This window comes from Montipora capricornis, chromosome 5 (assembly GCF_036669925.1).
Source record: "Montipora capricornis isolate CH-2021 chromosome 5, ASM3666992v2, whole genome shotgun sequence".
In the NCBI taxonomy this organism is placed as follows: Eukaryota; Metazoa; Cnidaria; class Anthozoa; order Scleractinia; family Acroporidae; genus Montipora; species Montipora capricornis.
In genome coordinates this window covers 2,880,358-2,893,415 of record NC_090887.1, presented here as the reverse complement: position 1 = coordinate 2,893,415, position 13,058 = coordinate 2,880,358, and the positions used below count along the sequence as shown (strand labels likewise).

General features: G+C 39.0%; 1 protein-coding gene across 3 annotated transcripts in view; it reads left to right on the top strand.

Moving 5' to 3' along the window:
- Window positions 1-7,494: 7,494 nt before the first annotated feature.
- LOC138049120 (BMP-binding endothelial regulator protein-like) overlaps window positions 7,495-13,058 on the top strand; it is a 31,533-nt gene continuing 25,969 nt past the window's right edge. For all 3 annotated transcript variants that reach the window (XM_068895247.1, XM_068895246.1, XM_068895245.1), the window contains exons 1-2: window positions 7,495-7,879; window positions 7,980-8,065. In XM_068895247.1, the coding sequence (XP_068751348.1) occupies window positions 7,780-7,879; window positions 7,980-8,065 (186 nt within the window). In that variant the 5' untranslated portion in view covers window positions 7,495-7,779. The remainder of the gene's footprint in view (window positions 7,880-7,979; window positions 8,066-13,058) is intronic.

Sequence of the window (13,058 nt, the reverse complement as noted above, 5' to 3'; positions counted from 1 at the left end):
CTTATCTTGGCCAATAGGACTAGGAGCAAAGGTCAGAGATGTATTTCTCTTTATCTTAGAATACCAGTATGACATTTTCAAAAAAAAGAAAACCAGACGAAAATCGTTTAATCCGTTCCAAATGTACTGACAAAAGAAATGGCAATGATTAGAATTGCTTCTTTTGTGATCGACATCTCGCAACACACCCAAAAAGTAAAATTACACTCTTTTTTTATTAATAAGAACATTTGTTTGGTTTCACGGACCAATGTTTGGCAAGATTAAAACAAAGCTTCGCGTTATTCCCGCTAAGGAAACTCCCAATATGGGCAGTAAACAGTTCGATTGCTTAATCACATTACTGCATTTCAAATTACGTCAAAGTGAAACTTTCCATACTAAAGTTCCACGGAGTGATGACGTTGTTTGCATCCGTGTTCGTTATGCCAATGAAAAGTCTCGCTCGTTTTTGTTCGATGAGCCAATTAAATGTTAAATTAAATTAAAAATAAATAAAATTAAATTAAATAAATAGCCTGGAGCTAGTGGATTTTGCTGTAGCGCAAGTGAATTCTGTTCTTAACTTGCCTGAGGGACAAGTGATCTTTTTGGCGGGAATTCAATTTTGCTCATCAATTTTTTTATTTTTTGGGCAAGTTGAAGTGTCTTTCGGGCTAGTACATACTACAATCTTGGACAAAATAGATGGGAAATTTGTACCCCCCTCCCCCCCAAATCAAGGATGGGAAAATGGATGTTCAATTTCATTCTGTCCAAGATTGTAGCTAGAGCTTGCTCGAATGGTAAGCTAGAAGCTGTAAATTACTTTCTTTGCACCCTTGCGTTCATATATCATATCATCATATCATATATCTTTCTTTACCCTCGGATTTTAGAGTAGCTTGGTGTAGCTAATATCTCCGAGCATTTACCCTCCCAACCATGATACACCACAGAAGACAGACCACAACACCGGGAACTACATGCCCTACTCTTTGCGACAAGTGTGTGGGTTCTTTTACGTCCCACAGGATTATGAACATTGAAGGGTTGTGAGACAGGGCCTACGGTTTATCGTCCTTATCCGAGAAGACTAGAGAGTCTAACCATTTGCAGATGTAATTACAAAGGCAGCACTTTCTCGTCAGTTATTTAAAGACCCTGAGTGTTGGTCCGGCCGGAGTTGAACTCACGACCTCCCGCGTGACAGCCCGGAGCTCAACCAACTGAGCCACCGGTGCGCGGTGTTCTTGTTGAACTATGACTGTCTAAAGAGATGTTCTTATCAACTAAAACAATTTGATCTGTTTGGATATCTGGTGGTTAAGAATCCCAATTGGCCGGAGGCTAGCTAGTTGGCTATTTACATGAGCGGCTGAGAAATTGAACAAGGGACTATACCAGGAACAAATTGAACCGGTGGTCAGAACCTGTCTTGAACCCGGGATCCCCGAATTTCAAGGCAAGCGTCCTAACCACTGGGCCACACTGCCTTCGCGTTAAACATTTACAAAGGAGTCAAACACGCCTTTACTGAGATGTACTTAGAGTATGCATATTCACAGTTATTTATCCACCAGATATCCAAACAGATCAAATTGTTTTAGTTGATAAGAACATCTCTTTAGACAGTCTTAGTTCAACAAGAGCCTATAAATGTCTCTCAAAGGTTTTCAGCCAAATTTGCTCGTTGGGTACCCTTGAACCTTGAACAAGTGCATGGGTAGCATTGCTTTTTCCGTGTGCTGCTGTCATGCCCTTTGCGAATGAGGTACGTCACGAAAGAAGCTTTTTGAGGTTAGTGCATGCGTTTGAAGTAGTTTTTCACATGGTTAAAATAGAAGGCCCCCAAAGAGATATGTCGCTTGGTATGTGTTTATCACAGTCTTGGATTTTGTCCATTTTTTCGAAACTGTTGCTTTTCAAGGCTCGGGTCAAGACCGTTTGATCGAGAGCTTTATAATCGGTATATGAAAAGGTTATTATTTTTTTAAAGGGAGTTGCCCACTTTTTAGTTCCATAGAGATGTTTTATTGCGATAACGTGAAAAGGCGCACTTGCACTTAGTGGCAAGGTGCTGCTCTTCAGAAATGCATGAAAATGTTCTTGATCATTCAATAGTTAATTCATTCATTCAACAGTTATGATTCATTTACACGGGAACATTTGAACTCACAAATGACCAGTTCCTAACATCAGTGGATTCATAGCTCAGTTGGTTAGAGCGTCGAACCGGCATCGCGAGGTCACGAGTTCAAACCCAGTTGAAGTCCTGAATTTTTCAGGCTTCTCTATGCAATTGCTAAAAATTGCGTTCATAACTGTGATGATCATAGCTACACTTTTTTCTCGATATCTGTAGCTAACAGGCAATGAACTGAGCGAAAATCAAACACGTTTCTGTGATTTTTGCCAAAACGTGAATTTCTGTCAGCAGCTTGACGTATGTCGTCAAGAAGATGCAAAATTTCTCTCATTAACTTTAGGATTGTCACTAAAAAGATGTTACACGCTTTATTTATTGCGGCGAGTATGCACTTGCCCAAGTTAACTCCCAAAAAAGCTAAAAATACATTCCTGAAAGATACCATGGAGTTCAACCCGGAACCACGCCAAACCCACTACCGCTGGTGCTGCCACTGTGATTGACAGACCTTTAACTTCGTCTGACGAATGTACGGCTAATTCCTCTTCACTGTGCACACATACATACGCTGGGCATTTAAAATTGTTGGCCCAGAGTGGTTAGAAGCAGGAAGCAACTACAATTGTAGCAAGGGCATGCGAGATGAAGGAAGCTGGACTGTCCGTCAGAAGCTCACAGATTTTAAATCACTTTTAGTATGATTAGTCCTTATTGAAGATTCGCGTAGCTCTTTTAGGCTAAAGAAGTTTCGGTGACTTCAGGTCAAATCTTTGCAGCATCAATTACAAAGACGCTCTGCTTGAAGTTTTAGAAAGAAACTGGTGCCACCCTTCCTTAAATTAACCAATGACCATAAGAACTGGTATACCTTTCTGCAATAGTTTTCCGTATTATAGGCTTTGTACCTTTGGCAAACCTCAATCATAGATTCACAAATTATGCCGTCACTCCATTGTATACGTTATCTGGAGTACACTGAAGGAGCCCATTTCATTCATAGCATTGAGTTCAAGAGGATTTCAAAGCACCTCTTTCGGTTTGTGCCTTCTTGAAATCGGCCAGTGTACATTGGATTTTATCTTAAAAACCATCCACTCAAGTCGAAAAAACTAAGTACTAACACTTGAACGAAATATACCTTTATCAAGAGGAACATCTCCCTTCCCCAAAAAAAGAATGTGGAAATGAAGTCCTGTTGTGGCAATTCAGTTTTAAGACAACTGTTAAGAGAAGAGCTTACTTTACTGGAATGGCTCGTTATTTTATTAATTTTATTTTCTTTGTCAGTAAACTAGTGAAGAAATTTATTATGCTTTATATATCTCTCGGTCTCTCCACTTTAGTTGGTCTGAGATGATTTGTTAGAAAATTGTGAGAACGACCCAGGAAATGCTCAAAGGCGATTAATTGAAGTTACATAACTCCAGCTTGAATTCTTAGTGTTCCAGGAATAGTTTACAGTCAAATGTTTGAAGTGATTCTAAATGCAACCAATTCCACATATGAATTGCTAGAAATCATACTTGCTGTTTTATTTCGTAACTTCCAAATACACCTTACTCAGAAAGAAGTTGTGAAGACCAACGACACTGGGCATATCATTAAGACAATTCCGAACAAATTTAAGTCTTCTTTCAATCTGTCATTTTCTCTAAACAGACCTAAGTAAATGGAGACCACCTTTCTCGCTACCAAAAATAAGTCTTGACACGAAAATGCATTCCAGTGACTAAGTCAGGTCTACTTTTTAAGAAAGGATTCTCTCAGATTAAAATATTTGCACGCGACCAGGTTAAGCAGGCGATTGACCCACCTAATGAACAATGTTTAACCATGAACTTGCATGGCCTCGGGTATGGATCAATTTCGGTAGATGGGCAAAGCAATTTGTGAAAATCTTATCAAATACAACTGAACCTTCACAACAAAATGGAATAACACATGACAAAAACGTCTTAAACCTATGAAAAAACACAGGAGGAAGGAACAGGAGCTTTCAAATTATCGTGCAGTGCCGTGGCTTTTGTCTTCCTTTTTTTTCGATGTCATTCAAAATTATCCGATAAAAATTGCAGAGTTACAATGATCTCATCAAAAATGGGATTTTACTCTCTCATTCTTTGGGAGAACTCGTATAAATCTACAAATGTAGGAATCCAGCACTTGGGAAATTCACAGTGACCTTGTCCTCTACAAATAAAATGTCAAATATTCTCTTTACTTTAAAAGCCGACAGACAAAGGTCTCAAACTATACATCACTGGACCCTGCACATCGTCTCTCAACATTACAGCAGTTAACCCTAATGTTCTAGCTTAAACGGTTTCCCCTCTTTAGGCGTTTTCACACTAAGCTTCCTGACTGGATCAAAAACTTGAGTTTGTCACAAATCTCTTAAATAGGCCAGTCAAGGACACATGAGTGAGAAAGACAACTTAAACTTCGTCAAAAAAGCAATTAGTAACCATTACTGAGCCATCAAGACATCACTAGACATCTTGTGTAAAGGACACCCATCGGCAATGAAATGCTTAACAAAAAAAACCCCGATATTCTCGTGGTTCGATAGGTCAAACGACATGGCCTATCTTAAATGCGCTGCATAGGATGCAAAAGGAAAGTGTTCATTTATCCATGAAACTGTTCTGCTGAGACTGTTCGTGATAAATGAAAGTATTTGTGAACCGATTTACTTCTAACGTAACGTCATACTTCTATCCTTTTATGCCTGCGACAGGCTTTGTCCTAAATCTTCAAGAACCGTCGGAGTGAATTTTAATTACATTAGGATATTTATTTCACAGTTGCAAGTGGAAAGCGACTATTTTAAGAACATTCTTGAAGAGATTGGCAACAACAATGATTTTTCTCATCTTTAGGGTGGCTTGAGAGAGATTTGAATAAGAAAAATCCTGTAAATGAGACTAGACTACCCTTTTTTACCTTTAACAAAAGGGACTAAGATTTCTTATGAGAACAATTAACAGTTACATTCCGTACTAGTTATAAATTTCCCTTCGACTCAAATTCTTTTAAAGCAAAATTTAAGGAGAATGAAATTGTTTCAAAGACTATCCAGCGCATCGCTAGGAAAGGCCTATATTGTTTAAACTAAAGAGAGCCGATTCCAAAATTCAAAAGTATGGATGAAAATATTGGCACTTTCTAGGCAAAATTTTTCTAATGCAAATTGGGAAATCGAGTGAATTTAAGGGAATTCAAGGAAATTAACATTTCATTTTTACACCTAAAAGCCTTCTAGTCTACATAAAGTGAGTTCTAATATATGTCAAAGATTATATCTCCATGGAATTCGGCTTGCCAAATATTTAAAAACCCTTCAGACATTATCAGTTGAATAATGTCAAGAGTCAACTGATTCATTGATACTAAATTGATCCACTTTGTCGTTCATACATGACAATTAAAAAGACATAACATCAAAAATCGTAGAATAACAATTTAACAGTTACACTGATTTGTATCTACGAATCAGTTTACTTCGAGCTGCTGATTTAAGCTAGGAGTATATAAATGAAGAGTTGTGGGTGAACCAGTCCCTTTACCGTTAACATTTTCGGAAAGCGTAAACTGCTGTTTAATGCACGAGCATCCTGTGGAACCGTTTCACTCATTTTATATTTTTTCGTTAGACCCAAAAATGTGACCATTCACATTGGCCTTTTTAAGTGGTACTTCAGCTCCGCGATGTTCCTTTCTGATTTAGTGGTCGCAACGAAGTATTGGATCTTTCTAATTTTTAAAACCTGGCGAATCTTCGAGAAAGATCGAGGCTAGAGAAAATTATTACAGATTATCGAAGTACAAGATTTTTTTACCACACAAGGATCGTGATCGACGAAAACCAGTTTACAACAATGCTTTGGACAGGGCCTGTGTGATCAGAAACGTAATGAAAAAACAAACGAAGTTTACATATGTTGTTTTACAAAGTTACATTCCCCTGCAATATAGCCAGTAATAAGCAATCAGGGATCGTATCAAGTATGTAGAAGTCTTCGAGAAAGGATAGTAATTGAGCTATATATTCACTCGAAATCTAGCATAGAAATGGACATTTGAAATCTTTCCGCTTTCACACTGTCAGTTGCATAAAGGTCAACAGGATTTTTGTCACATTGAAATTTATTCACATGTCAAAGAAAAAACGAACTAGCAAGTCAAATAGTGTTAATTAAGTTGACATGTCTTCCCTGTTTATTAACACCTTATTAAAAAGTCTAAATATTTCAAAACAAGTATCGCCGGCTAGGCGTCTTCAATTACAGATAGGATTGTTTCTTTTTACTTTGTACCACTGGTGTGTTAAGCAAAAGACGCCCGCGTAGGCTGAAATCTCCCTGTATTCCCTGGTCGGTTGATAACGTGGAGCTATTTAAAGGTGTTGACGTTTCGCTGTTAAAAGATTAGAAGATAAGAGTAATTGAACTAGTAACTTTAAGCGACAAAGTAAATTTTACATTATTAGATCAATGTGCGTTACTGATCTCATGTTGAGGCCGCGGCTGTACACAGAAGTATCAGCCATTTCACTTAAGTCACCGGGCAGCAGTTTCGTAGAATGATGTTCGCTTTTCAACACTTTCCGAATAAGAGGTACCTATACTACAGCAATTATAAATGTCTTCTTTGGTATTTCAAGGAATTAGACGGATAGCAAACAAGAAAGTAAGTTTAACAAGGATATAAGTCGATGGCGTCAGCAGAAACGTGTCTTAGTAGATTTAACGCTCTTAAATAAGTTGTTGAGAATTAAGCCAATTTTTTTGTCCTTGTTAAGAGGCGCCTGGCTGACGGGGTGCATTCAAGGGAGGATTCCTCATAATGAGTTCAATACACTTTTCCTTAAGCCCAGAAATCAATGCCTTCGGCAGTATTGTGCACACACATATATGTTTACGACCTGCCTGCAAAGAAACAAAAAAAACAAGTGTAAGAGGTACACCAACAGAGTTTCTCCCGTCTCGGTGTGCTACTCGACAGAAGTTCAAACACATAGATCGCTATCGACAGCCAAACTCCGATCGATTGAATCCGACACCTTTTGTTCATCAAGTCGGGTGCAAACAAAGAAGTCTCCAAACAAACAAAGAAAAATGGGAAAATAAGCCTACACACATACACTACTCACTAACAAAACCTTTTCCGCGTGGCGCTAACAATTGGGCTTAAAATTCCATTTGCACTGCACATTCGGCGACTGTGTACACACTCGTATATGAAAAGCCTGTTATGTAAATCGCTGATGACAGCTTGACCCGTGTCTTGAGTGCCCTTATAATGATAAATGACCGAAAAACACGCTGGAATTTTGAAATGAACCAACTCGGGCCGCACGAGGTAATTAAACACGTCATGTGGTTATCGGTTAGCGCTCGCGTGTATGAGCCTAAAACAGCCAACATCAGTTGCCCTCCGCCTACCAGGACGACGTCGGCGCCTGCGAGACGAAATATTTCCGTGGCTTTGTGACGGAAGTGGCAAAAATCTGTTGAAAAGCGACACACACACGTTGTCTTGTCATTACATCGCTGCACAAGCAAGAGCACTTGAGCTTCCCTGAAGTGGGAGACGTAATCGGGTTAGGTTTAGGGGCAAAACGAATTCGTCAGTCAGAAAGTCATTTTGGCATGTTCGACCCACTAAGAGTCAAGTCGCAGCTATTGAGCTCGGTCGCTTTTTTGCTCATAATTTTGCAGGCCACCCCAACGGCATCTAGCATGCTATCAGGTGAGACTCGACCATTTTATTTGCTGCAGTCTATGTTACTGGGCCAAATCTCGGTAGGACAATTAGACAGCCATTAACTGCCAGTGTTGCTTTCCTGCAGGGAAACTGGCATCCTGCAATGTTGAAAACGAAGTCATTGACCTGCCAATTTTGGCGGGAAACCCATGTTATGTATGCCGCTGTAAGGTTTGTAGAAAGCTTTTCTTTTATTTGTCAAAGAATTTGCCTCTTTGAACGTGACAAGCGATTGACGCTTTGGGCGAATCTTTCGATAAGGAATGTCCAGTTGACACGAGCTGGCATGAAACAAAAGGACCTCTATAATATAAAAGTTTTTTTATAGGATTAGGAAATGAGGAAAGATGATGTTCGAATTTCAACATAAACATGGAGGGGGTGGCAAGGCAAAGAAAACGTTATTTACATTTCACACGAAGAAACTATCACGCCTGATAACTTTCCGCGCGTCACAGAGATAACAAGTTGAGAAAATCTCACGGATATCAAAAACGCGACAGCCACCGCACACAGATATTTCCAATCAGTTTACAGCGCCGCTTGATCGCTTTGTTTGGTTGTTTCGGTAAATACAGCAACTAATTGGTCGTAATTGTAGTGTCACTTGGACGCTGTATGAGCTCTCCCCATCAAAAACGAGACAGATGAAAAAGTTTAAGTTAAATAAAGAGCGTAGCATGTTTGTCTACACCATCTTGGGAATGTGTCATCGGAGCAACATAGGTCTTATGTACAGTATAACAAGATATCGAAAGTGAAAGTAACATAATGTGGAAGCGCCTGATATTACTGAAAGGGGCAAGTTATTCTCATCATTTAAGAGCCGTGTTATTTATTTTTGAAGTGCTTGTAAAATCAGCCGTCAAAGCATTCAAAATCAATTATGTTTGAACACTTTGAGCCGGCTGTCTAGCAGTTCAATCTGACTACAGTACTACAGACCGGGAAGCTCTACTAAAATCTTAAATTACCGCTTCAAGCACAGTGAAAAGATATAAGCAGAATATTGTACACGGTGGCCACATTGAAAGAACTGCTGAGGAAGTGAAAATCATCTTTCAGCAGTCTAGAACTGTTACGCACTTTGCCTTTCATACGAAACATAGGGAAAACCACTAATCTGCAAATCTATAGTTTCTTTTGTCGATTAAAAACGGCAATGACAAAAACGAAAACATCAACACACTTGAAACTCTTTCAGGCATCGCTAACTAAGAGCGCAGAAAAGAAGGCTGCAGAAGGTTGTCATTCAAACCCACAACATGACCTCAACTACTTCATTAAATGAAGAGGACCTAACGGACGAGGTTTACACGGAAAACAGGCAAACACGCAACAGCTATTTTAAAAAAAAATCCTCCCTGATTTCACTTCCAAATCACTCCTTTTCTGATCCGCTGGCGCAATATCAAGATGCTGGCAGTACGAAACGTCTTAAACAGTTGTGATTGTGTTTGGCGATCACACACTAAGAAGGCTTGTAAATCTGTGATGGAGCTCATGGGCTCCTGATCTGAGTGAAATTCTTAGCTGTAAACATCAAGATAAACCACTGATCAAAATGCATCAGTGACGTGCTATTATTTATTAAGCTTCACTTTTTGAGTCTACCAAAGTGACTTGATATTTCAAATACTAAAGTTAACGTGACCTTTGAAATGAAAACCACCAGACACTGTTATCACTGATGGGTTCATATCCTTTACAGCTTCAACGATCGAATGTCTCTGAGACGCACTTCCCTGCAATTATGATATTTTTATTGGGGGTGGTGTTCAACCACACGCAGCTGATTATAACTCGGGCAGTGAGGAAGTTCTGACCCGAAAAGTTCCAAAAACAAGTACTTGTGTTGGACAAAACATTACATACAGTTTGCACCTTGACTTGATCAATCGAGTTAACTATGCATGAAAGTTTGTAATGCACTCTCATACCAAAAATGATCGAACTGAGGTTTTCAGCTATGAAGGGGGTAGTTTCTAAAGAAACTGTGGTGCTGCGTCGGTGGGGAACTAGTATACAAAAATTTTGGTTTTATCAACGGAGTTGATAATGTAAATTGGCCACCGTACAGAGATTCTAAAAGCTGACGTTTCGAGCGTTAGCCCTTTGTCAGAGCGAATCCAATTCGCTCTGACGAAGGGCTAACGCTCGAAACGTCAAAGTTTAGAATCTCTGTGCGGTGGCCAATTCTCTTTTCAGGAAGTGTTCCTCCCTTCCAAAATATGCCACTCTCGGACGCCGGTCCAGAAGCAGATTAACGCAATGATGAATGATGCAAAAGAATTCCAAAGTCTTAAATGCAATTTTACAGCTCTTGACACCACAAAACAAAAATGACGTTTAAATTGAGGCAATGCTTATTACAAATACATGAATGCTATATATAGGTATGTAAATACACGGAGAAATGTAGTGATGCGCGATTGTTGGATGCACGACTCATATTTGTCACGATCGTTGAGAACCAAAGTTCACTGAAAGAGAGTAGTGTTTGTGTTTTCAGAAAAAAAAAAAAGGAAAGTACCTTTACCTATTATTTAAGTTTTTCCTTGAGAATCTGCTCATAAAAACGAAGAAGACTCAAGATCCTTTTCAGATCTGTGCTTGAACATTCTTAACTACTCTCAAAGATATCAACACAGTCAACAGGAGGCAAAATGAGGAGCATTGCACCGTCAAGAGAAATCCAAACATTAAATCTTTGCTATTCAAACTATTCGACTAAAAGGGCCAAAATCCAAATCAATCACACATGAGTTGATTTACAAACATTGAAAAGTATGATCATGATTGATAAGAGCGAGGAGTGATAAAGAGCTGACACAAGAGAAAGTGCATGCAAAACAGCTTTGATAATAAAACTCTCCAGAACTTTTTGGACAGGCAACTTGATACATATGTAACTTGTTAGCTAGACATTAATATAACAAACGTTTCAGACAGTGATAGCAAGTTTACAAAGCTTTACCGACATGACACCTGCGAAAGACGACCAACATGAAATTCTACTGAGTATTAACTATTTTGAATGACAAAAAGTATTAGAAATACCTCAGTGTCCACCGCATTGGGGTTATTTTACCAAAAGGTTCAAATTAGGGGCGCTAAATCAAACCCTAGTGCCGCGTCCCGTACATGAATAGTTCAGTGATGTGTAAAGGAATTGTTGTTTAGCATTGGCCCATCGTGTTCTGATCTATCAGTCAAAATATCAGTAATAGTACTGCATATCGAAAGTGATAATCTCTGAGCAATGATGCTTTAAAAATTCGAAATGTTACAAGGAATGTATGGGCTGATTAGCGCTTTTGCCACCCAAGATTTTATCAGTTTTTTTATGGCTAACAACTCTTTCGTTATCAAAGCTAAAAGGCTTACAATTGGTGATTTAACTATGTTTAGCACGTTCTTTTACCTTTTGAAGTTAATTTGGAGATAGCAACATGCCTTCTGTGCGCATACTCGTATGTAAAATGTAAGCAATGACGTCAGCAAAGATTCGCCTATATATTCAGCCAGAGGGATCTCCCTCTGAAAACATTGTTAAATAAAGGTACAAATATATTTTTTCCCATTGCAAAATGGGCCCAGTTTAAAGTGGTATTTATTCTTGGTAGAATGCAGAGTCGAGAAGAAAGTTTTTGGTCCATTCTTTCTACGAAACGAGTAAAGACTACGAAATAATACTTCTTGGTTTCGCAAACCTAATCAAAAAATCCTCACACAGGAATAAAATAATTTGCCAGGGACCATTACAACAGGAAAAACAGATTTGGTTATTTTTGCAACTTGTGGTTAATCAGCGCGTGATATCATGTCACTCTCTGACGTCAATGTAGCTAAGAAAAGACATGATATACGCACTAATCGCGTGCTGATACGGATTTTAACATGGTGAATATTGCATATATTATTTGCATAGCCACAGAATACTTTTGTAGTAATTATTTAACAAATAACATTTGGTAAACAAACATGGAGCGAATGATACCCAACGTCAGCGAACAAAGTGTGACCTCTCGAAGTCAAGACGGTTGTTAACGAGTGTTTGGTAGACTGGCTCACGGATGCAAGCGAGTTCATGAGAGCGTGGGTGTCTTGTTAATGTTTTGCCTTCGTTGGAGAGACTTCACCTCATGGTTAAGTTCTAAGAGTTAGTTCTCAAAGTAGAAATCTTTTTCAAAAATCACCTGGACCTGTTCGAGTTTTCTAAAGCAAGTCAAGCGAGAAGTGTCTTTTAGATAATGACGACAGAATCCTCACGAAAAACTCGAATCTCCTAATTGGAGAATGCACTTTCACAAAAGTACAATAAATTAGAACTGAGAATAATGAAAACCTCTTTCTGCTTTGTTTTTGTTGTTGTTATTGTTGCGTGTAATTTGTCTTTTGCCTAAAAGGAAGGGCTTGGCCTTAGATAGACTCTGTCCAAATGACAAATTAGTTTATAGATTCTGTTTGCCACTCCCCGACATCAAACAGACATTGAGAAAGCCCGGCCAAAGACTTAGTAGTCACTCAACTTGAACATTGATTTTTGCCACAGCAAATGTGGCTGTTGAAGCTCCACCTACGTCCAGGATGCACGCGCAATTTTCATATCCAATTGATTCGAAGTGTCCTTTAAGCGTAAACACATTTGTAACCCATTTCTAGCAATAAAGTAAGAGTAGGGACTAGGGTTATTCATTGGCGAGGATAAATGTAGCTGTTTGTCTTCACTTAAGGACTGGACTTTAAGAGACGCTCTGTGGCGTTAATTGTCTGCATTCCTAGGCCAAAGTGATGTTTAAGTTACGGAGAGAAGCAAGGCCGGAAACCTCGTGACGCTTATGAAAATCGTCGTGCTCTCCGCCCTCAAACTAATGACTCTAGAAAATGTCGCCTTAACATTGCCATCACGATCTACCCCGGACATTTAGCAAGGACTCGCGTTTCATTTTGGGTTAATCCAAAACAAACATGGCTTTTGCCAAAAATGCATTTAAGGCCACAAACTTGATGAAGTCTCGAAAATGTGCTGATAAGATAGACTGTAATTTGTCACAAACAGAAACGTGTTAAGAGCTTTAGACGTCTTTTTCGTCCTTTTGTGTTCCAGTAAATAACACGAGTATTTAGCCTGCTTCAACGAAATTCAAAGTTTAAAATACCG